This window comes from Rhopalosiphum maidis, chromosome 2 (genome assembly GCF_003676215.2).
Source record: "Rhopalosiphum maidis isolate BTI-1 chromosome 2, ASM367621v3, whole genome shotgun sequence".
Classification (NCBI taxonomy): domain Eukaryota; kingdom Metazoa; phylum Arthropoda; class Insecta; order Hemiptera; family Aphididae; genus Rhopalosiphum; species Rhopalosiphum maidis.
In genome coordinates, this window is record NC_040878.1 from 78029821 (window position 1) to 78057554 (window position 27734).

General features: G+C 26.1%; 1 protein-coding gene across 3 annotated transcripts in view; it reads left to right on the forward strand.

The window, feature by feature from the left end:
• LOC113551751 (monocarboxylate transporter 7-like) overlaps positions 1-27649 on the forward strand; it is a 33209-nt gene extending 5560 nt beyond the window's left edge. For 2 of the 3 annotated variants that reach the window (XM_026954202.1, XM_026954199.1), the window contains 8 exons: positions 19873-20092; positions 20241-20384; positions 21044-21229; positions 21621-22063; positions 22331-22586; positions 23461-23703; positions 24841-24966; positions 27079-27649. In XM_026954202.1, the coding sequence (XP_026810003.1) occupies positions 19873-20092; positions 20241-20384; positions 21044-21229; positions 21621-22063; positions 22331-22586; positions 23461-23703; positions 24841-24966; positions 27079-27227 (1767 nt within the window). In that variant the 3' untranslated portion in view covers positions 27228-27649. Of the gene's footprint in view, positions 1-10437; positions 10659-19872; positions 20093-20240; positions 20385-21043; positions 21230-21620; positions 22064-22330; positions 22587-23460; positions 23704-24840; positions 24967-27078 lie in introns of those variants that run through there. The other variant, XM_026954200.1, reaches the window with a different exon arrangement.
• Positions 27650-27734: the final 85 nt, after the last annotated feature.

The following is a 27734-nucleotide window of genomic DNA, read 5'->3' on the forward strand; positions in this document are numbered from 1 at the left end:
ATCCTTATTAATTAAGTGTAGTTTAATAAAAGGTAACCTCTTTAAAGAATTATAAATTTTCAAATATCTATTTAGACTTTTTATGCTGTGAGTTGTGAATTTGTGATACAAATTGTATTTTCAAACAAGAACTTTTTTTTGTACTCGATAATTTTTAAAAATTCAGATCGAAATGTTAGTAATTTCTATAACTTCTAAGTTCTTATAAGGTTTATATTTTATAATAAAAATACGATTTCATGGATCATGGTAGTAGGTTTAGCATAAAAAGACGAGCTTGCGAACCATCCCGTAGGTATATTATGACAAGTATAATTTAAATGAAAAATTATTAAACGTATACAAGCACATAGGTATTGTTGTACTGGTAAAAAAATATTTAAATTATTATTATTTATTCTAAATATTTTAATTTAGAATTAATATTTTCTGGTGCATGCGTGAAAAGAATTATTATTTATTTTAGCCCTTGGCTTAATCAAATTTTTTAGTAAAGGGATGATGAATCTTAATCAAAAACAAAAAATGCAATAAATTCCGAAATTTTGTAATTTTTACTTAACAGCATTCTATTTAATAAATTTTCAATGCACATGGGCGTGTCTCTTTACCAATGTACACACCCAAATCCAATGTTACTACACCCTATGAGGAACGAGTCACGGGTGTACTTAACAACTCCACTTTTTTGATATATGATAATATAAAGTGGAACATGTTATCAATATAACAGCATTTGCAAAATAACACCATCAAAATTCACAGTGTTATCTATTACACGCCTGTAGATAACATTTGCACTGTACCGTCTGTACCATTATGTGGAATTTGCGTTATCTACTGCCCTAGTGATACTAATCGTTATTTATAAACATGCAGATCATGTACAGAAACACGTACTAGTATACTATTATAGGCCAATGAAGTTATGATAAACGCTGTTAATAATACAAAATGTAATAATAGTTGATTTTTAAGTATAATAATGATAAATTTAAAAATTTGAGATTTTGGGTATTTTATTTTGATATAAAAAAAATTATGGTTTAAACATAGTCACGCACTATGAAGTTTACTGTTTGCACACGATAATAGTACAGAACTAATTGTTAGTATCGACATAAAATATGTAATTTAAGTCTAATTAATTGCATATTATATAGTAAAAGTTAGGTTGAGTTGATACATTTTTTTTATATAGCATATAATTTATAAATAATAATACAAGAAAATAATGATTGATAATCGATATTTCAATGCACGTTGAAAAATTTACAAGCTTGATAATGTAAAATAACATACATAAGAACCTCTCACAAATTATTTGGAGAAATTTTTCCTTTTTTTTTTATGTAACTTATTTTACATACTTCTATATCTTAACCTCCTTTTTATATGCTCTTTAAAATTATAAAACAATCTGGCTATTAACCTATATACATATTTCAATAGAAGGATTTTAAACTACAGCTCTGTTGTGTTTACTTATAGAGAGTACGGTTGAGACGCTGAGTTTTGGAATTTAATATCACTACCTAATATAAAGATTATTATAAAGTTTAATATGCACACCAGTCTACCTCTAATACGCATATACTTGTATGACAAAATTAAAAAAAATATGCGTCTAGTCGCGTGTAAACTGCATATAATATACAATCCTCCTCGTTAACATACCGCAACACTAATATATATATATATATATATTACAAACTCGTTTATTTATTGATACTTTTATGCGTCTGCATCAGCTTGGATTATTATACATAGTGGTCTGATCGTTGTTTATTTTTTGTTCTCTAATCTCGTTCTTCGCGATTAATGTCATATGCGTTATTTATTACATAATATCAAATAAATATTGTATTTATGTTAATAAAATATATTATTTAACAGCCATTTTTACGGTGGTCCTATCTCGCAATCTATCTATACATTATACAATTTATAGTCGGTCCGGTTTTAACTTAGTATTGTTACCTATATAGATAGCAGGTTAGAAAATTAAAAGAAATTATGTACAGTAATTAAAATAAATGTTATTGTTATATTATAGTGTTATAGAAATTTATTTCATTAAGTTTATGGAAGTAGTCAATTCATTTTTACATTTTAGTATATTCCAAAAGCGTTTATTGAAATATATACTTAATTTGTTTCATGGATAAAAAAAGTATATATCATTTGTAAAAAATTTTATTAACGAGTACTAAACTATATAGTTTGTTAATATATATATATATATAAAGTTATAAGGATTATTCTTGGTGTGACCTATACATTTATGTACCTATAGTATAGTAACCTACTCAATATTGCAGACTACACAGTACAGTAGTACAGATTATATACTGACAAAATTGTTGCTGCTATATTACATATTATGTAACTATTCAATTAATCAATCGTTTTGTTAAGATCAAGAAAGTTAAGTAAAGTTAAGTCGTAAGTTAAGCACTATATGTAATAAAATGCATTACGATGTGAAATAATAAATAATAATATAATATATTATATTCTATATTTTTCCGTTATACTTTAAGGTTTAACCAGTTTTTAACTTTTTTTTTTTAAAGCATATTTTTAGATTATATTTTATGGATGTTTAAGTAGACTAAAAGTACAAAATCTACAAACATGTATTTTTAATAATCAATATTTGGTCATATTTAGGGATATATATTTTCCGTGAACGAATCACATATAATTCATTATCATACAAGGCCGACTATCATCGTAAAATTAAATAAGAATGGTGTATTTATTTCAATATTAGAGTTTTCTTTTTCCTTAATTTCAATTTTAAAAGGCACTTACTACATATAATATAAATAGTCAAAACATTAGATTTCATTTAAGATATGTACCTGTTCTGGCGGAATCTATGGGTCTCATTTGCCATTACAATTTTCCGATTTTTTATTAATACAAAAATAAAAAATAATACATAAACGAGCAATAAGTATTGTTGGTTTTTATAATAAATTAAATAAATTAAATTTTTTTTGATATTTTTGGTAAATATCGAAACCACATTGATACTTCGACAAACTTTAAAAAACCAAAATGTCTAAACATCTTATAGCCATGCATACAATATACTAATTCGACGTAAAATATATAACTGCACGTCGGCATCTATGGCAAAAAGTGAATAGATAAAATTATACTGACAATTGACATGTTATATGTTATATGAATATTTTGTTGGCGTTCTTATAATGTTATGATAACAATGAATATTTAACAAAAATATTTTTTGACCTTTTATTTGTTTTATATATATATAGTTATTAACACCTTTTTTAAATTTAAAAACTACTTAAAAATATTTCCTCAGTAGTTGAGAAGTATATATATATATATACATGTTTTATTATTAGTTTTTTTATTTGTCTTCATAACAATTCGGCTACAAAGGCCATTATAGATATAATTACTTGAATAATAGATTTCAATTAGCTGTAATATTTACAATAGATTATATCATAATTATATATACTAAATTGTATTGCCTAATTAGATAATTTAATTTTTATAAGTTAAATAATATTATCTTATTTTGTCCAGTGTTTGAACAGTGTATCGTCAAGGCTTTTGGTCATGTCGAAGTTTATTCAATCTTGTTCATATTGTCGTTAGTATTCCGTTATTATATGTTTTATTGTGAGCATAATATTATGCTAGTAGTACCTATATACTACCTACATATTTCGTATACGTTTTATTATTTATTAATTATTATAGTATATAAGTATGGTATTTACTATTTGTTATATAGATTCAATAACTCTTTGTTTATTTATACAACCAATAACCCATAGACGTACGTAATACTACTAATACTATGTAGACCTTTGAATGAGGTGATCTTGAGTTTCATTCAAAATTATTTTTTCATACACTTATTATGAATAGAGCACGGATTTTTATGCACAGTACCAAAATATGACTATATGCAGTCAAATTCGTAAAAACATATAACAAATATGCAAGAAAAAATTTTTTTTTAATTAATTATGTTTAAAAAAATGCATAGTTATTATATGATTTACAAATTTAATAACTTATAATAAATTAATAATAGGTACATGATAAGATAGTTAATAGAAAAAAAAGATTTTAAAGAATTATTTAGATAAATTAATATATTTTTAAAATTGTATTTATTATGAACATGAATAACCATATGCATTTCCAATTTTTCTTCAGAGAAGCTGTGACGTTTATCTGTTAACGAACTTAATTTTGATGTTAACTGAAGTTATTTGGGCATATTTGAAGCAATTAAATACTGTAGGGTCTTGATAAATATAATTTATATATATATATATATATATCATATTTTTATCGTATTTATCATATTTATATTATTATTTAGTGCCGACAAAATATATTTTTGATTTTTCTACTTAACAATATACCCATGTTTAATACTCTTCTTTTTTAAATTTTCGCTTTAATATGTAATATATTTTACATTTTGTAAAATATATGCAAAAAAAATTCGCCAATAGTTTCAAACTATAAAGTTTCTTAAAAATAACTAACAAAAATCCAAAAATATGCGTTTGCATAGAAATCCGAACTTTATTTATGATATTTTATAGTGCATGCTTATTGTTGCACGTTTGGGTTAGATTTTATTCCTACTGATCTCTCTTCTCCACTTACACCACAGGTATATGTATCTACCTATATACGCCACTGTGACACTGAGTGTAATATCTATGTATAATAGTAATAAAATTAATCATATTTGCATTCATACATAATATTATTTCGTTACATAGGTTTTTATCTGTATATTTTATAGGTAGGTACATACCACTCATACTCGCGTATAATAATAGTAGTGTTTCGCACGTGCAAATGATGGGCAACGGCACGAAATTCTTTTTCATCTAATGAATTTAGGTGCTTATTTTTAGCAATCAAATTTAAGTTAAAAGCGTTCGCATTTATTACGTTCAGTTCGATGACTTATTGTCGACTTCTATTTCGACATCACTACCTCGCAAACAAAACAACAGATATTTCAGCGGCAACTATAAGCATAATATAATATCAATATATTATACAATATGTATCATATATATATATATATATAATATGCATCAAATCAGTGGCGGCTCTAGAGTTTGATTCTGGGGGGGGGGCATAAACATCACACAATTTTTTTTTTTAAATATTTTATAATATATTTATTCAAATTAGTGCCATATATTACCCACATACCCACATTAGTCATTAGTGCAAAATATTATACAAAATAAATATTTATAATATATATATAATAATTACATTTTATAAAACAAATTCTAATTTTCAATTATTATTTTTAGCAAATCTATCTATAACTTTATCTATATCTATAGATATGTCTCTACGAATGTGCAGGAGAGCGAGGTTAGGTTAGGTTAGGTTATAATTATCTATTGCTTTTAACATTTTTTCTAAACTAAGATCAAATTATGATTTTTTTATTTTAATGGTTAATGATTTTATGTTATTACTGCTGTTATTGATTTTTATATGACCATAATATGTATGTTTGATATAATTTGACTAAAACTTCCAAAAATATAAAAATACCTATTGGGAATTGGGATGCTATTTTAAAATTGTTCATTAAAGTAAGATTAAAAACATTTACAGTTATTGGTGTTTTACTTAAATTTATATCTATATATATTATGAATAATGTTAAAAATAAAAATATAATTAATTGATTATATTACCATATAAAATTATTGTATAACGCAGGTAAAATGGCCTACAGTAGTTTAAAAACTTTAAAATATATAATATGTACTATATTTTTTTAGCGCTTGAAGTTAGAATTATTATAAAATTTGTCAAAATTCCATACTAATAATAGAAACTTAATTCCGTCTTTGTCCATTCCGTTCACAATCGTTTTTTATTGTATATAACCGATATGGTTTATTTTAATCATTGAAAACATTCATTTAAAAACATTTTTTTTTTTTTAATTAACTATTTAAATTCTAAAGTTATAGTATAGTTAACACTTATTGAAATGAAATAAAGAGTTTAGAGTAAAGAAATTAATCAAATAATTTTAAATTTAATATGCTGAAATAATACGTATCATTACAATATAAATTGCAAACCAGAGGTTAAATTTTTTACAATGGTAACTATTTTGGTCGTCTGCTCGCGTAAAATGACTGTGGTAAAACGAAGCTACAAAAATTAAAACATTTAAAACGATATTAATCTGAACGTCTGAACACTCTGAACACGACAGTCGTCAAACGGTCAAACATATTAACAATAAGAAATCAACCAAATTAGAAATGTGCATAAAAAATCCGAGAGTCTCTATTGGAAAACCATTTTCATACTAAAATATTACATACTAGTGTACTACGCGAAAATATAAGATAACGACTAACGAGAATTTACAATTAAATGATAACTAGTAAATTAATATAATATTATATTATAAACAGTAATAATATAAGCGTATCATATTATATTATTAATAAATTCACCTGGTTTTTTTTTGGATTTTTTTCGAGGGGGACATGGCCCCCTGGGCCCCTCCCCTAGAGCCGCGACTGCATCAAATTAATATATACTATTAAATAAACTCACACTGACTTTTTTTTTTAAATTATTTAGAATTTAAGCTTTTTGTATCACAAAATTGAAAATATTATGTCTTACCCATTATAGTTAATGTAAATGGTGGCGCGGAGTTGCAAGCGTTCAAATCAGAAAACATATAAACAAGTAATTGAGGTAGTATTCATTCGAATATTCGATCATAATATTAATTTTATGATAGCACCTACGTACAACTTCACGTACGTATATTATTGCACATTTTGTCCTTTTAAATAACTAGTGCTGAATTATATTTGTGCAATACTCGCATATTAAGTTATATTTAATAATCGGTCTGATCGGATAAAAACCGAATTAAAAATATTATATACTACATATTACAATATGGTGCTTATTTTATATAATATTAAAAACATAATAATATATTAAGCACATTTAATATTATACTATTAAGTTATATTGTATATTTGTATGCATTATTGGTCGATACATTTTTTCAATTGTATAAATATGTACTATAATATATAGGTATTACAATAAATATGACGTGTTATTAAAATGAAATATAAATCCTCATAAGCTTGTAAACAAAGCAAACAAATTATTGTAAAAATAAAAAAAAATTATTACTGTACTAAACTACGAAAATACCTATAATCACTCCGTTTTACGATTTCAAATTGGATGCTCGTAAAAATAATATACCTCACACGTGTACAGAATATAGAGGACAATAACTTGTCTAAAAATGATTAAATATATATAAGTATATATAAACGATAATCGTATTTTTTTGTTTCGCACTTATAATATTTTGTTATCAGTACCTACCTTATACTAATGAAAAAATCTGAAAGTGTCTTGTATGATTTGCACTGTTTAAAATAAGCAATTACAATGTTATGTATAGCGATATCGATCCTGATTTATCTTAATGCATTTTAATATCTCGTTATTACGTAATAATTTAATCGAATCGGTTTTTACTAGTTATTTTTTTGTCGAATCGCGTATGTTTTTTTTTTTTTAATATTATGGATAAACAACATATAACTATAATATTTTAGATAATAACGTGTCGTTCCGTTCACTGGCCTAAGACAATAAAAAACAATATAACATGTGGTTAAGAACCGAGGTGAGTGAAATCTACATCAAATCAACAAAACAATTCGATCAGACTCTCGTTACTACTGTTCGTAAATGATCTCCAAAATGATTGAACCATAGGTCGTGCCATTTGATATATCTTTTTTTAAAGTAGGTACCTACGACCTACAGGTTTACGAATGTTTAATTGGTTTCTGAACTTGTTCCAGAGGATGCACATCCTGAATAATATGTCACTAATATGTAGCAGTGCCAATCCATTTCATAATTTAATTGTATCTTTTACATGTCGTTAATCAAAAAAAAGTTTTAGGATTATTCATTTATATATGTTTATATATATATATCTCAGATAACCAATCGCAAACAATATCATGTATCGGGTAAAAAAAACCAAAACTGTTTACTTTAATTTTAATTTTAATACTATATGTTATAGTAAATTATTAAATAATCATATATAATATAAAACATGTACCTACATAACAGTTAACATATTGACGGTTATTATAATATAATTTATTAATACAGGTAATGCTGTTAATCGTTATTAAATAATAGTTATATTATTTACCCACCTGTAGTATTAAATCATATTTTTAAATTATTCAATTGTTGACTAAAATAATGCTCGGACAAATTATTCTTGAAATTCAATACCCAATCAATGTTATTTTAAAGACCGCAGTTCTTGTTAACTTAACCTTAAGAACATCTTGTTTTGCAAATTTTCATTTTATGCATACACATTTATTTATTAATTCGTCAGTAAAACTAATAACAACTTTATATTCCAGAATTTTTTACAACATAAAAAACTCGATTGATTATCAATTATTGTAGCAAACTAATAAACTATAAACATATTATATACCTGACCGTGAGAAAGATGAATAATATTTTTAGTTGAGTTAACTGGATTTGGTTGAGGTAGTATAAAATAAAAATAAGAAATTAAGATGTCAATATGAATTTTTTTGGTAAGTCTTACTTATTTTTCATCATTAACTTAATTTGGCCGTTTTATTAACATCTATATTGATATAATATATTGTATTAAGTTATCATTTCAACGTTATCTTACAATATTCAGCATTTATATATTACGTAAATTTACCTATAGGCTATAGGTGATATAAATGCTATTTTATTTTTTCTTATTTACACATTGGGAATTGAAAGTAAATATTTATTTATAATAACATGTAAATATACAAGGTGATCTGTTTAAATATCTTCTCTCATTATTTTAAAAACTAGTTTTTTTTTTAATATCAATTTTACACAATTTTGTGGAATCACAAAATAATATTTTTATTTTTAGAATGATAAACAACATTTTGAATTTCATATTCCAAAGCAAAATGTTTTTAGATATTAAGTACTTCGATACACAAAAATCGAATTTCAAACGAGTATTTAATTAGTTATATGTATTAAATTGTATGAACCGTGTCGCTATACTGCTGATCAAAATTCTAAATACTTGTCATCACTAATTAATTATTCATTCTAAATTTGATTTTTGTTTATCAAAATATTTTGCTTTGGAATATGAAATAAAATATACATCATATATGGTGTCGTTTAAATAACTAATAAACTTAAAAATTGATCATTTTTATTTATTTTATTGTTATCTATTATTATTTAATATTAAAATAAAATTATGAAAAGAAATTAGTTTTGTAATAACATCAAATTTCGTACAAAAAAGTTATAATTTTTAAAATGATATGTGTTAACATTTAAACGAATCACCTTGTATATCATGAACGATCCATTTCCGGTTCCAAGTTCTAACTGAGATATAATTTTATAAGAAACATACAGCAGATTTTCAATAATAATTAAAAGGTGGGTATAATAACTGACAAACTTAAACCAACTTTAATGTGTTAGTGTTCAAATACAATTTATATTTTCCTAACTTAATAGAAATGGGTTTTATTAACTTATTTTTAATTTTTACCACATAATTTGTTGATTCATAAGTGTTAAAATAAAATTGATGCAATATTTTTACTATACTTAATTTTTGCTGACCTTAGTATAAATGCAGTTTATTACTTATAGTATTCAATTAATTGTAACTATTTAAATCGGTCGTCAAACTTACATTATTGGTTTGTAATATATGTAACTTTTGAACAAATGTAATTTACTTGTTTTAATTTTATAGTAATACATTTCTGCTAATTTTAAATAAATTCTATAAATATCTTGCAAGTAGTTGAAAAAATAATTTATTGAAACTCCACGGATGTAAACACTTTTCTCATGGAAAAACATTTCTACTATATTGTGTTTAAAAAAAAAGTTTATTATAGTTACAAAAAATGTATATTGCATTTATTTATATATATTTTTATAAGTTTATATACTTAATACGTCCATCGTTTTTTTTTTTTTTTTTTTTGTTAGATAAGTCATCTGTTAAATACATATATTCATATAAAAGTATATAATGGTTAAGCTACAGTCCATACTGAATTAATTGTTGTTAAATATTGTTTTATATGCATAGCATACCTATGATGTTTATATTCATTAACAGTTTTCATGTTTCAAGGTTCAATACTTGCCGAAAAAGTCAATTCATTATTGGCATAATATTGAAAGTATATGAGGTCACAAGAATTAATTAATATTATGTATTATATCAATCATTATGTAGTAAATGTATCGCGGTGTAATTGTTGTATGTAATTATTTTTAAATTTCTAGTAAGAAAAAATAAAAAATCTAAAACCATGGTTAAAACTATTAAACGTCTCCCACAGAGGCGCTAACAGCAATCTTGAACAGTTTAAATTATCAACACTGATATTGACTATGGACATACGCTAAGCAGTCTCGTTAGTGTTATGGTAACCAGTTAGCTCGACTGCGAATGTGGTAGCTCGTGTGCTTCACAAGACTCTCGACCAGTTCGTCCTAAGCAATTAGAGGTAATATAATAATTATTACTATTAATATTTTTGATACATAATTTTTTATTAGCTAAATATATTATATTATTATAATATCGTATTATACATCATTATATTAAGACGTAAAAAATTTCTTCACGTTTAGCTTACAAACAAAATAAATTCATGAATATTCATATAGATATATATGAAGTATATGATATACGTTATACACGTTGACGTTATATACATTATGATGAATTCAATTAATATAGTCTAAAATATTCAAACAAACTTGCACTAGACAATAAAACATTTATTGAACGTAAATTAGGTACTATATGTACATTCGTGTGTTAACAATAATTTAATTTATCATAAACTAATGACGCTCGATGTTTTTCGATTAAAAATAAAACAATGATATTTTTTTATGACTAATACATTATAATTTTTGATAATGAATATTATAATTATTTCACTTTGTACGGGAATTGAAAATGTGATTTATCAACGTTTGTGAATTTGTATTGTATTTTGTACATTATGTACCTAAGTAAATAAAAATCGGGAATTTATATTACATTTCTTTCGATGCCTTTTACCTAGGTAAGCAGTAGTTAGCTATAAATTATACACATATTGTTAACAACGGTCAAGAATTGGGATTGTTTATGATTTAAATTTGAAGCATAATATTATACTTATCATCATTGATGATAAATTATAAATTGTAAATCCACTTCTCTTTAAGTTACGATTGGATCGCATTAAACTCATAGTTTCGGATTTACAGTGTTGCGAAATAGTTTGAATAGTTTTGTACATAGTTATTACCTACCTACCTATGTTACACGGATACGCGATCACGCCTGTCTTACACACACACACATACACACACACATATATATATATATATATATATATAGCCAATAATAATAATAACTGTGTAAATCGTAATTATTTTTGCAGGTATAGGTACTTACAAAATATTTAAATATAATACCAACGATTGTCATATATTATTATAAAATAGTATGCTAAATAGGTTTACAATGCACGTGTGCATACAACTAAACGGGGGTCTTGTGAATAGTGATGCAGCGTTTAGACTGACGAACTCGTCACGATAATAATACCTACCTACCTACCTGTTTAATATTATGTTTGTTTATTTTTATTTGGGTACTCTATGTCTTGTAAATTCCTTTATATTTTTTTTCCCCATTTGAACAGGTAAAAATAAAAGTGGATGCGTAGGCACAATAAAATAATGCATAATAATAAACAAGTTTATATAAATAATGATTTTACCTATTTTAATCGTATTATATATTATGCTGTATGGACGATAGCTATCCAGACGTCCGTCATTATTGTTATTATTATTATTATTACGGTTTTAATTTAATATATAATGCAGACGTGTGTTCGACAGATCTAATAAATGTATATGATATTATGTGTAGTATTGTGCAGCACGTCTACGCCTACAGAGATTTATTTCCATGTTCATTTACATTGTGTTATAAACAGTTTAGTTATGCCGCGGCAATGTTATTATTATAAGGCGTAATGCGCGTATGACATAAACTGTCGATAAAGTGTACTGCCGGAAGCCGTTCAAAGTTAATTTATTGTGTACGACAATATATTTCTTGGTTTGAATATTTGTTAACGTAATATCTTCGTTATAATACACGTTTATATTGTTTACGATTTAAGTAGTATGATAATATAATACAATATGAACTATTTTTCGGTATTATTACTGTAATTATTACTACTGCAAAGCGTAATAATTATTGCTGACCTACAGGCTATACAATCTATCACCCGCAAGCAGTAGTGATTTTTGTGATCTGTTCTAAAATATATCTGTGAATCCTGAAACGATTAAAGTATGTTTTTTTTACATTTTTTCGCGAGATTATTCAGATATATTCTTTTTTTCTGCATCATTTCCACGATAATATTAATAGTATACCTGAAATAAAATATAACAACGACCTCGAATCAAGAAAATCTGAAAATGTTTTATGTTTTATAATATGCAATAAATATTTTTGTATCAATATAATATTTATAATGTCTGGAGAAGTGGAGAATGATTATGAAATTGATTAAAAAAAAACAAATTTTAGTTTGTTTTGCTGAAATTAATAAAGTATACCTCTAGAGTCTAGATACTTATTATACATAATATTATACAAAAATTGACGACTTGATCTAATAATATTTAAAATGTATACTGTTAATATTTTATAAAATTGAAAATTTTAATTTTTAAGATGATTTAGATAATTAGATTAAATATTATAATTAAAACATAAATAATTAAACGGATTTTATATGCGTTTATTGATTTTAAATCATGGTTAAATTTATAGATTTCGTAAATTACGTCATGATTTATTTTGTTTTTTTTTTATAAGTATTAATCATTACTTTTAAATTTAAAACAATCGCGATCTATAGCTGTATCCTGTCTGTAATGTTTTTAAAATGTTTTTTTATAGCAGTGCCTTAAAAATCGTTAATAGTATAAGGTTATTATAGTTAGAAGAATATTAGGTAATGCAATATTGTAAACGACGCGATTTCAATCGAAAAACATGATACTATAGTAATATTAATTATAACAAAGTTATTGTCATTTTTCATTCAAGAAATAACATTTACTACCTATATGGATAATTTTATTTTCAAGTACTCTTATAAATTATTAATTAATTTAAATCATTTTCTCAACTTCGTGCACTCTATGTATTTCATATTCCGCATATTATGCTCTGCATGATATATATTGCTGTTCTATTGCGGTTTTAAACAAGGTAAACAGTATAAGTATAATACTGTCGAGGTACAACAGTCAAATGTCAAACGAATGTTATTATAATCTCGAATAACTTGTGTTTTACGCAAACATCGACGTTTTTACATACTCAACATTATTATATATATAACACTATTTATACATTTCACAGAGTGATTCAGTATTCTCACCCTTATTTTACCCTTCAATAGTTAATTCAAACTAAGATTTTTGGAATATTTATACTTAAAGACCATATTTTCAAATTCTCACGACATTTTTGTACTATTTAAGGAGTGCTTTATTATGAGTGGTAATACAGTTATTAGCAAAGGGGAGTGGAATTCTCATTTGAAAAATATAAGTTTGTACTCCCACAGAACTTTTTTTTATTAAGAGAACAAAATTTCTCAAGAATTAAAAAAAAAAACGATTTTTAAGTATTTTTAAAAATTCCAAAAATGAGATTTTGAAAAACTGCATTATTGAAGAAAAGAGGGGATGAATATGCTTGGTGAATCACTCTGTATATTACTGATTATACATCTGTTTATATTAGATATTAGTCGACGTACTTGTTTTTGTTTACTATATACATTTTTTATATTATAACTTCATGCGAATTTACTAGTATTTAATTAAATAGGTATTAATATAATATAAATACCTACCTATATAATTGTCTTATTATCATTATTATAGATTATTATATATTGTATTATGTTAAACAAATGTGCGTCAGAATGTTTACAAACCGGTCGGCAGTAGACCCAATCATGTTTAAAATATACAATATATTTTTTTAATATTATTATTGGGGACAAAGGTTAACGGAAGTTTTTATAGATTTCATATGTACACGGATGTATGGAGTTCTGCAGTTTAGAGTTAACATAATTCAATACAGCGACCGCTGTACCTTATCACATCACGTGTGTTGTTACAAATGTCTATAAATGTATATTATTTTGCTGCTTCGTATTTATTTTTTAAACGGACCATCTGAAATCGGAGTAGGATAGGACAGCAATATTTTATTATTTCTATTATAATCACAACATGATATTTTATTACATCAAATCTAGACAAGTTTTTCGAGTGTAATTTCGAACTGATTGCATTTTAATCAACACGATTTAAGCACTTAATAATATCATTGTAGATAATGCACTTCAATATAACCATATTCTATTCATTTTAGAATCATAAATCAAATTATCTACTTAACGATTAGATAGATGATAACAAATAATAATTACAATACCTAGAAATTCAAATTCAAATTTTTTTCCGTTTTATCAAGATACAATTTTTGTCTGTAATAATATGTAATCTAGATAACTAATTATTTCCCGAAGTTTTAGTACATAAAATCATTTTTATGAATAATACATGAAGTATGTATTACTATATGTATGCATATAATTAAGTATTTCATTGTAGTAAAATTATTATCATTTTGTTATATTATCGTAGAAATATTACCGATTTTCAATTGTTTAGTAGTAATTTTAATATCACTACATTTATTAAATTATTTTTTCTTATCTATTTAAATTTTACTATGAAAATAAAATATTATTTAATATTTCTAAATTACTCGATATAATAATTATAACAATGTATACGTTTTATATAGAAATATCTTAATTTTTAAAAATTTTAAACAGTTTATCACACAAATTGTTATACTACCTAAAAATGGTTTCATTTACCTCGCAATGGAAAATATTATTTATCATATATAATTTAGGTGTGCATTGTGCACAAATCACATATATGTAAAATATTATTAGCGTAAGACAGTCAAAACGACTATAAACATTTTATAAAAAAAATATTTACTATACATTTTAAAAGAATTTTGTTGCAATAAATTTTTTTAAGCCTTAAAAAGATTCTCATACTTTATTATATCAAATATAATGAAAAAAATGTATTTTATACTTTAATTGTCACAATAATCTTATTATTTGATAGAGTTTTACATGTATACAACATATTATTTAGTGTATGTTCCATATTAAAATATATTGTTAATCCAAAGCATATAATACTTTAGATTAAAAGTATATTATTCATCTAAATAATACTGTTTTATAAGAAAAAAATATAGGGAAAGATGATTTCAAATTACATATTTATGGTAATTTATGATTGATGTGTTCAGTTTTTACATTTATTATTAAATACTGTGATTGCATGCTGTGCTGCAGCTATACTAGGTACATATAATAAATTATTATATTATAATAAGGACGGTGGATTGTGATAGATAACTATAAGCCTAATATTATTAACTTTACATTAATATATCTTTTTAACAGTTTTTTCGTAATATTTTTAGTGTTTTGTGATTTTTAAAAACTTGTTGTAACGTTGATACAGGATGTATAGGGCTTATAGCGTGTAAATATAATACGATAGAAAACAATACTTAAACAGTGAAATGTCTACTTTCAATTTTTATTTATTTGTAGAATTTGAAGGAAAACAAATTAGATACAGCCAAATATTAGGTACATAGTAAAATTCCGAAGTGATATGTTTTTTTTTCAATAATTGTAGTCAATTTTTTCGTGTATATTATTATATAACAAAATGTTTGCGTTAGTATACAATCAAATATAATAATATATGCATATCATATTTGTAACAAATACGAGTTTATTGTTTAGAATTTTTTTACTATGGTTGTTTGTTTTATTGACGTGTTGCGTGGTCATCTGTAACAGAGGTCTACACAATAATCAATGATCACTGCGGAATAATAATCTGGATTCAGGGGTCACCAAATGTGGCCCGTAGACGAACTTTATCTGGCCCGCAGACAAAAAACTTTTATTTTAATTTATCATTTTTGACGGTGAATTAAAATTTAAATACGGTTTTCATTAGTTTTTTCATTTATTTTATTTTTTTAATTTAATTTTGCTGTTTTTAGAAAAACGCGCATACGTAACATTTTGAAAGCCCCCGAAAAGTTGCCGAATTGCTAAAGTGGTCCTCCAGAAATATTAATTGATAGTCCTCGATATATTATGCGATTCAATTGAGTAGAATGACAGTTTCTAATGCGTGCGTGCGTGTAGATCATTATTGTAACAATAAATTGATTATTTTGCCAGTACCCTTGAAATCTAGTCTTATTTTATAATAATCTATATTGACTGTCCGTTTCACTTTTTCACCATACGACCAACCCAGAAGTGTCACTTGCCGCAGTTGATCATATATATGTATAAACATATTGTGTAATTACTAATTATCGAATAATAAAAAGCTTTATTGCAACAATTATATACATACATTTGACAACAACCTCTCAAATAATATAAACTATATATCTACCTACTATTTATAATAATATAATTATAATCATAACTGTAATTTCCACGCACGCGTGTCGGATTTACATTTATAATTATATACTCGTGTTATAATCCATCAGCCGTCGTATTACACTGTCTAATACGTCATGTCTAATTTACACATGAAATGTTGTTGGCATAACATAATATAGCAATTAGTTATATTGATTCGAAAAATATTATTATCGCCTTTGGGTGCCGAGTGTAAAAAAACTTGCACATACCTACCACCCATCAAGATAGGGTTAAAAAAATAAAAATGAGTAAAAGAATTCTATCCGGAACAAGTTGTTAATACTGCACGTAATTTTGACCCAATTATCTGGCATACAACAATAAATTCAGTATGTATAATTGAACAATAATTACTATATTATATTATTATACCCAATATATTATGGAATTAATGTAACGCAGCGTTGCCTTTTTTACTATCGTGGACCATGGTTGATTTAATAAAAATTATTGTTTCTAATGTTCACTACGTCTTAGCTAATTGAGACGGTAACACTGTTATGACTATTATGATGTTTTGATATGTTTGCGTGTGTTGAGGCATTGAGCAATTAGTAATAAATTACCATTTTATACACAAACAATAAATTATTAGGTCTTCGGTAATTTGTATTCTGTACATTTGATTATTTTCAACGATCGTTTTGTGTCTTCGATAGAGGCCGCAGAGCATAATATAATGAAATATTATTTAATAATATTTGTTTTATGGAAATAATGACATTTGACTTTTTGATATCAAGTTATGTATAATTAAAATCAATGTACCAAAAAGTATTACTTATACAAGAAAGATTTTAGTAAGCGTATATAGATACAAAAAATAATATGATTTGTTATCGGCTAAGGACATCATTCTTATTCAAGGGGTATATTTTGCAAAAATAGTTCAACTTAAAAAATAGCCTGGTTTGTTACATAAACACAAATGCTAAGAGGTGTTCTAAAATACCGAATGCGTCAATGATTTTCTCAGTGTCTACAAATACCTACTGGCTACTACAACAGGTGATCTTGCGTCGTTCGGATAACGAATTTATTATTACAATACGATGAACGTATTGCAATACAGCATACTATATTTAATTAAATTCAATTTGTACTAAAATAAAAATTTAGGTACTTAATAAAAACATTCTTGTATTGTAATGTTATCAAATCTTAGCTATAACAAAACCATTTCGTACGTAAAGTACAAAAATCGCATTATATATAAATTACTGAGCAATTCGATTAAATTGGGGCTCTAATTTATTGAGTCAAAGATTGTTTTTTTTTAAGTTTTTAAAATATTTTTCATATTTTTTATAGTGATCTACCAATTGACTTTTCATTTTATAAACAGAAGCAGAATATATTTTTTAAACATATTGATTAATATTAAATATAACGAATAAAGAGTTTTTTTAAAACTGATAACTTCATTTAAAGTTGGAGAAGTGGTGGATACAAATTTTTTGGGATATTGTGAAGACCCTTATTTGACGTTTTAATAAAATCAATATTTAAATTTATATTATTATATACATGACATTACATTTTTTTCTGCGCCTTGACATTAAACATATACAACTATGGAATTTTCACGAACATACGTTTTAAAATTCGAAAGAGCAATATTATTTTTGTGCTCTGCTATGTCGTCTTCGTTTCAAAGAAAACGATTGCCGTCGTTGTTTAAAACTCACACCACTAACAATATATTATTATTCGTGTTTAAAAGATTATTATCGATTTATTAGTGTAAAAATGTACAATATACATTATATAGAATTTATTTATATATAGGTTTTATCAGATCGTCAAACTATTATATAATATATCAAATAATAATAATAATATAATCATATTTACATTGTAGTTATGTAGTGCTAAAAATTGTATGTTCAATAAAATTACGCAATTATTTCATTGTGCTGTAGAAAACTTCCGCTCTGCATATTAACCATAAACATATTACTATTATAAACGTATATACTATATATAATATAATTATACATACACATAGTAGGTACCTACTCCAGAAATATTTTTCATTGCCGTCATCAATATATCTCTGTTATTTTAATGTTATACAATCATTGCACTAGTGCTATAATGCGTTTTACAAGTAAATTAACGACAAACAAATATGGTTCACTTTACACATCATCGTTTTAAGACCACCATCAATCCACTGCGGAGGTATATAAATTAGAGTCAATTTAATGAGTGCTTCGTGGTGTAATAAATCACTTCAGAATGAGCCCAGGTATATTATGAATATTACTAAGATTTTACATTTTATGGATTATACAGGTTTTAATAATAATATTGTAAATAAATAACTTATATTACAGTACTTATTTATTTAAGTAGTTATATGTGGAGGTTATGAAAAACAAATATTATATAATATAGAGGTGTATTTAAATATTTATTGCCTCTAAATAATTTTAATAAATAATATAAAAATTGATTGAATGCTGCATAATATTAATATAAATCATAATAGTTATTTATATTAACATTAATCTGTTAACGCGTGTATTACTATTATAAAAGTAATTCGCGTAACATAAAAACATGATATACTTATTATATTACTCGTTATTACTACTAGTATTACCTATATTTTTTATGCAGTAGCCTGTTTGTATGTCTAAAAACATTTTAATTGCTTTATGTATTATTTAATATAAAATCTCAAAAATCGCACAATGATGTTGACAACCTGCACAAGATTCTGCCTAACAAATTTAAATTTCGCTATTATAATTATTAATTATTATTATTTTGTCAATTTGATTAAAAATAAATTATTGAGAAATTCTTTATTTTTCTATTGCTATTATTTTTAAGAAAAATATTCTGATCGTCTAAATACAAATATATATTATTAATATTGCATTAAGTGTTGAGTAGGTATTATTATTGGTAGTACCTACCTACTCAAGTGATTTTCGTCCATTTAATAAAAAATTATTTTAATATTTGTTTATTAGGGATATATATAATGGAACAAAATGTGAATTACTTTTATCACTATTATAATATTATTATGTATTTTCAGATGAAAAAAGGAGCCGGAGGATCGTTGGCGATTGTGGTCGCACCCGATGGCGGCTGGGGATGGGTAGTAGTTTTTGCTGCGTTTTACTGTAATGTCGTCGTAGACGGAATAATTTACTCCTTTGGCATGCTCATGAATGACATGGTGAACACATTCCATGAGCCAGAATCAAAAATCACAATAGTCGGATCATTGTTAAACGGATTTTATTTGATCGCTGGTAAAACTATATTTTAATTTCACTATCTCTCGAATACAGTGTGATTATTCAAATTTTATTTTATTATATTCAAAATAATATTATATCACTGTATTTTGTATACATACCTATTTTATGTAAATTATTTTTAAAAAATTGTCTATAAAAGGTCCGTTTGTAAGTGCCCTTCTGAATAGTGTGGATTTCCGATCAGTCACAATAATTGGAAGTGTAATTTCCTGTATTGCATTCGTTTCTGCCGCTTACGTAGAATCATTGTACCAACTTATGTTCTGCTATGGCTTCATTGGAGGTAAGTCATAATTATTTGTTTTCATTCAATATTATATATGTACATATTTCAGTATTTAAGCATTAATAATTGTATATAGTTTATTAAATTATTTAAAATATCTGTGAAGAATTGTGTAAAAACAACTTAATTTCTGCTAAAATTAAGTATCTTACAAATTATATTATCGGTATGGATATAATAAGTACCTATATTCAAACGATTTACTCAATTTTTTAAAGGTCGATTATTCATAGTATAATTTCAATGATATAATAAGCATATATACTCGCATTTTGTTGTTAAACAACTTAAGACATTCAAATCTAAAATTTATTGACATTTGGACAACGTATTCAAACTATTGAAAACATGCCAATACATTTTACTTATTTGTTCTAGATTATAATCACGTTGCTTGATAATAATTTATTAGACGTGATACGATTATTTTATTATTATAGCTTGAGGTTTCAATGTTCATTAGGTCAAGTACAAAATAAAACTTTCAACGACTTGTCAATTATATACATATTTTATGGTTTTAAATTATTACTAATTTTCTCTTGTTCATTGTTTTATTAATAAAAATAAATAGTTTTGGATAAATATTAATTCGGTTTTTTTTTTATCATCCTTAGCAACAAAATTAAATGCATAATCTTCTATCGTTATTACAGGTATTGGATTTAGTATGATATATGTATCTGCAGTATTAATACCAGGATTTTATTTCGACAAGTGGAGAGCGCTTGCAACGGGTATAGCTGTATGCGGATCTGGAATAGGAACGTTTGTACTTGCGCCATTAAATGCATTTTTGGTAGAAAAATATGGTTGGCGAGTTACCATTATGGTCCAAGCAGGTACATTATTTTTTAAAACAGAAAATATCTAATGTTTCATTATGTTTAGTTATAAGTTATAACTGTTTATTATTAATAGCAAAAACTTGTTTTTTAAGTATTAAGCGGTAGGTATAGTTATTACTTTCACGATCTATGAAATATCATCAAGTGTTATTATAGAAGCGAATCGAAAATTTATTTATTCAAACATGCCATGTCCTAAACCAGTCAGCGCCTCCGAATAAAAATCCTATCTTAAATCATGACCCATAATAAAAAATTCATTATTTTTATAACTTATTAAACGTATTATAAGGTTTTTATATAATATAGGAGATAAAAAAATACAAGATTCCGTGGATAATAATAATAAGAAAATCTCAGTATCGTTTTCATTTTTACTTTTTAGGGCTTGCATTGAGTTGCGCTGCCGCAGGTATACTTTTCCGACCATTGAAGCCAACCATAGTCGAAGTACCTACTATTAATCCGGTTGTAATGGAACCAAAAATACCCGAAGATGAGCCGCTGTTGACGAAAAACGGTATTGCCGAAAGAAAGATGTCGTTGGATAGTAAACACAACGCCGTCAAAATCGGAGCTCCGACGGCAGAAGAAATTTACAACCACTTGTCGGGTCGCCAGACACCTGAACCTCGGCCCATTAGCATATCGTGTCATTCACTCAACACGCACAATCAGTACCTGAAGGATCGATTGTCACCCGACTTACCGGAAAAGAAATTATCTGCTGTCAGTCTGAGGAGGCCGTCCGTATCGGCGCACTTGATGGACAGGGACGACCGATTTTTCGGCGGAAGTCTGTCCAGACTACCACAGTATTCGTCACAGGTATGTTTTTACTAGAGGTGCCGAGTGATTTTCCGTCACTTTCTTAATCTCAGCGTCTGAGGGGTATGATATATGTATAATGAAATATTATAGCGTAGGAACCTCGCGAATTGCGTCAATCGAAAATCATATCTATCGGTCGACTATAATAATAAATTTTATTATATAGATATTGCCGATAGTGGCTGTAAAATAAATATTACACAATTACACGCAACGCCCGCGCCGTAGGGTAGACTTATTTATTTCTTGCAGGCGTTGTTTTAGGTGAGCTCGTTGAACTACGCAATGTCGGTGACGAGAATACCGGCCTGGAACGACGGCGAAGAGGGGGATAACGAAGAGCCTTGTTCGAAGAACAATTCGTTCCGGAGAAACATGAAGAAGTATTACAAGTCAGCTATGCACACACTCACGACGATGTTGGATTTTTCCATTCTCTCCTCTCCATCCTTCTTCGTGCTGACGTGCAGTGGTTTTTTGACGCTGTTGGGATTTTTTGTTCCGTTCATGTACATTAGCGGTAATTACGCGTAATGTTGTTGTATTTTATATCGAAAACTTGCATACCTATAAGACTTGTGGGGTAGTGGACAAAAACAAATTCATTAGATGCACAGTGGAATTTCCAAAAAAACAACGATTGCTTATAAAACGGGATTTAGCAAAAAATATATATATATATATATATAAATATATAACATATACACCTATTATTTTTTTTTAATTTAAGCAAAATTAATTCATATTTACTATCTACATGCACCATATTACGAATATATAGTAGGTACTATGTAATTATACGAAAAAATAACCTAATGTATACATTTTCCATCTAAAATATGTATAGTGTATATTAGCAGATGTGCTGTGAATAAAGTTTTATGTCTTATTATTCCGGACACTCATTAGCGTCTGTCACACGTAAACATACATAGAGATCTGTAATCGTTCCGTGTATTATATTATGTTTTACGTCGAATTCATAATACAGTAAATTCCCGTTACAACGAATACCAATACAACGAAAAATCCCGTTAAAACGAAAGTCATAGAAGTCCTCTGCCGAAAAACAAGGCGTATAAAGAGCTTATTCGAATTTTCGTTATAACGAAAAAAAATTCGGTCCTCTGGAGTTTGTTGTAACGGGATTTTACTGTATTAAATTATATTAATTTATATTTATATAAAACTTTAAAAATATCATAAGACAAGTAGTATAACTATGTTCATAATTTTCAAACGTCCAGTAAGTAAGGATTAGATTAAGTTACTCTTGCAGTAAATGTAGCCGGTATCTATAATTTACGACTATGCATCTCTCAACCTCAGCTATCAGTGGAGACCAATTTTAAATATATTTTATGTATTAATTATTAATCGATTTTCATCTGTAGAAAAAGCCATCAGTATGGGCATGGACAAAAACATAGCTGTGTGGCTGGTGTCTACGACCGGTCTGACAAACACGTTCGGGAGAGTGATTTGTGGTTGGATATCTAGTTACGAATCCATCGATCCGATCTTGGTGAATAACGTGTCTCTCACGTTTGGAGGCCTATACACCATCTTGCTGCCGTTTCTTCCGTACTCGGTGTTCTCATACTATTTGTACGCGTCGCTGTTCGGATTTTCTATGGGTGAGCACCACAGTTTTACCACATCGACCTCATCACTTACACACCTAGTTGTTATGCAATAGCTAAATTTATTTGGATACCTTATAAATAGATAAAATTTATCGCATTTACTCGTATACCTTATCGAGATTAACTATAAAATTAGTATCTCACTACCATTTACGATGGAACATATAACTATCTAAATAAATTATTTGCATGATTATTTAAATTATTTATCATTTATAGATAATTATTATTACTGATTTAAATTAAACGAGTATTACCATTGATATTTTCTATGTAGGAAGAAAAATAAACGAGACTATATCATGTTTAAAGATTAAGATGTGGGTCTCTCTTATGGATATGTTAAATTTGAATTCAAGGATATATCAATAAAATTAAATTGTATACGAAAAATGATTCTGAGCAAAAACGGTCTGTCAGCTTATAATATCAATAAAAAAAATAATTGCCTTTATACATGTTTTAGATTTTACGATTTAAGTATGAACTACTTATAAGGAATTTTTTATTAAATTTTGAAAAATTTAGTTATAAAAAAGTTTTTATGAATTTCTAACTACAAAATAGCTTACAATTTTAACGAAGTATTAAATTTCATTAATGCAGGCACTTATTAGATACTATGTCAAACATAAAAATACCTAGGTACTATACTATATTCGCAAACTTATTATGTTGGTTCAATAGTCAATACATGTCAAACATTTCAATTGATTCAATTATAATATACCAATATACCTATCGTGTTTGGGTCATTCTGAATTTTTGTACGTTAGTATTTATATTATATTTAAATTTGCATGCGCAAATTGTGAATATAAAAGTTATTAGAATTTTAAAATGCTCATATTTCACTTAAATATTAAAATATAATGTATAAAGTTTGTTCTATAAACTCAGATACTGTTCTTAACTTTAAGTTTGGTGATTGGTAAATTAAATCTAATACTTAAGCTAACACACAAGATTTCGTTTTGTTGAACGCAAATTTTCTGTTACTTTTGAGTTTAAGGAGAAAACAAAATATATAGTGCGCTAAAAATCCTTACAACTATTTGAATTATAATGATTATATGTCTTTGATAATTAAGTAAAACGAATGTGAAAATAAAAAACAAAAAATTTCAGCTTGCTTCGCGTCTTTGAGATCGACCATGATAGTTGAATTGACCGGTCTTGAATTACTTACAAATGCTTTTGGCGTCCTGTTGATGTTTCAAGGAGTAGCAGCAGCTGTCGGATCTCCGTTATTGGGTAAGTTCAAAAATAATTATTATCAAACTTTATAATAAATATGCTATGCTTATTGGTGGGCAGATAATGCATTTTGATAATTCATAAGGTTGACAATATAATAAATACCCATCCACCTTTTTAAGTCAGGTTAAGTTAGGTTTAATTCACATAAAATGTACTCTAATATGTTTAAATCAAATAAAATATGATTACAACCCAGTATCTACACTCTAAATAGACAATCGACTTTTGTCGATCGGTTCGTATACCAAGTACCTATATATATAATATGTAATATAGTCAATATGCTATACATAAAATAAAATATCAAATATGTTTATTAACCTAGACGTCCTAAACCAATAGTGTTAGCTATACATAATTTTTGTGCAACAAATATGCAAATTTCGTTTCTTATTTATTATCCTCTTTCCAAGTATTTAATTTTAATTGTTCATAATCTCTATTATATCTAATATTCATGTGTTAATGAAAATAAACATATCAAATATCCGATTTTTCATAAAAATGATCATCAATAGGTAGCAAGTATCAACTAAGTCATCTATTGACCATTATAAAATTAAAACAAATAGATTAAACTGGTAACGAATTGAACGTTGATAATATATTGTAATTATCATTATAATATTAGTTATAGTCAAATTATAATATAATCTCCTTCAAACGACATTTAATTGGTTTTCGGTACCTCGAAGTTATTAATAACTTGTATTTTTTTTCTCCGTTGAACTTGGACTTATGGAAAAATAATAATCGATTGTATTTAAATTTATCATTAAATCCGTATCCCAAGAAATTAAGTATTATAATTTATATAAGCTTCTCCATGATACAATAAACCATCTTTTCTAGAGAGCCCATGCAGTTGTATAATATGATGGTTTATTGATATCTTACGTTCAAATCGAATATATTTTCCGATATAGGTATAAATATATCTTAGATATATCTATAAATATATCTTAAATATATCTATTTTCTGTTTATTTATATTTTAATTATAATTTAATGCAATTTATATATTGTTTTAATTATCCTATTTCTACATATGTACTTTTTTATTTTAAGTAAAAGTACCTATAGATTATATAAAATAATAAACATATTAAAACATAACTAACTATTTACTATGAGTGTGAAAAAATTCGTCAATAAATTTATTTTCAATATTATGATAATATAGCATTTGGTATCGATATCGTTTATTATTCAATATCGAGGTATGATATCAATACCTACTAAAAACATATCACACTGCACCCCGATTAGCAGAGCTGAAATTTAACGGGTTAGAACTTTAAAAATTAAGTTACTAAGTTGTAGAAAAACGAGTATATATTCAACAAGTTACTTTTTTTTAAATGTATCTTCTAATTCAATAACTAATTAATTTTTTTCCATGATATTAAGTTAATACTAATAAGTTATTTAATTTTAGAGTCACGTCAAGTTCATTTTTATGCTAATATAAACATTATGGATTTGAAATATGTAATTTTTTTTTGTATAAATATCAATAGGTAATAAAATAACATATACAAATATACTACATTAAATATGAATGTTCATAAAAAATTACAATCTAACATATTAATTTTAAATACCTTAACAATAACATTATTAGATATGGGTTATCAGATAATTTACTATCTCAATGTTTAAAAATACATTAATACCGCGATCTCTTAGAAATTAACCTCAATGATAAAAAATATTTTATAACTTCAATTAGTAGGATTCTATCATTTGATGGTCTTGCTTTCTATCAATCACTTTTATATGTACATATTATTTTTATAGTTTATTAAATTGTTTGATTTCCGAATAAAAAAAATAACTGATTATTTAACTTATTTAATTTATAACTTTTACTACTTATAATGAAATAAAAGTCAAGTTAATTTTAAAATTAACTCACATCTTTCATCTTCATTAACTCGATTCAACAAATTACGAAATTGATTGACTTGCCCATCCTTGTCTACTGTTATTATTGGTTAGCCCATCTAGGCGCCACTGGGAGATTATACTTACGCTGCATTGCAATTGATTTTGTCATCCCGAGTGTCAAATCTTAATTTATTTTTTTTTTATATATACGCGCAGGGCTATTCAAAGACTGGACTGGAACCTATGACATGTCGTTCTATTTATCCGGAATAATATTGACCGCATCGGCGGTCATATGCTATCCGCTGAGAAGAGTCAAAAAGTGGGAAGATGACCGAAAACTAAGGAGACCCAATAGCGTTTAACCATGACATCACCTATTGCTTCGAGGAGATAAACAAATCTGACTCTTACCTGCCATATAGTTTTTATTTGTCGATCATGACAACACTTTATATTTTAATATCCGTCAAGGGTATTTTTTGTGCTCATTATTATATAATATAATATTACCTATACTTATAACCAATAGAAATTTGTATATTTTTGCGTCCACAAATCACAATTTTTTATGTATACGCGTTACCACTCATACTGGTGATCATTGCAACGATATATAATAATATAATATTATGTGTATTGTTGTGTTATGTTGTAAAATTTGACTATATATTATTGTAATTGTTATACGTTATAAATCATTATTTTAATATATTATTGTATGTTTTAAGTGTATATGTTGAATGTAACGAGTAAAATTAAAATATAAAATTGAATTCCTTTTTAACGGACTTTGTAATTAATATAAGCTGTGGAACATGAGAACGCAATTTTTCAAGCATACAGCGAATCAAAAATTGGTTAAGGCATAA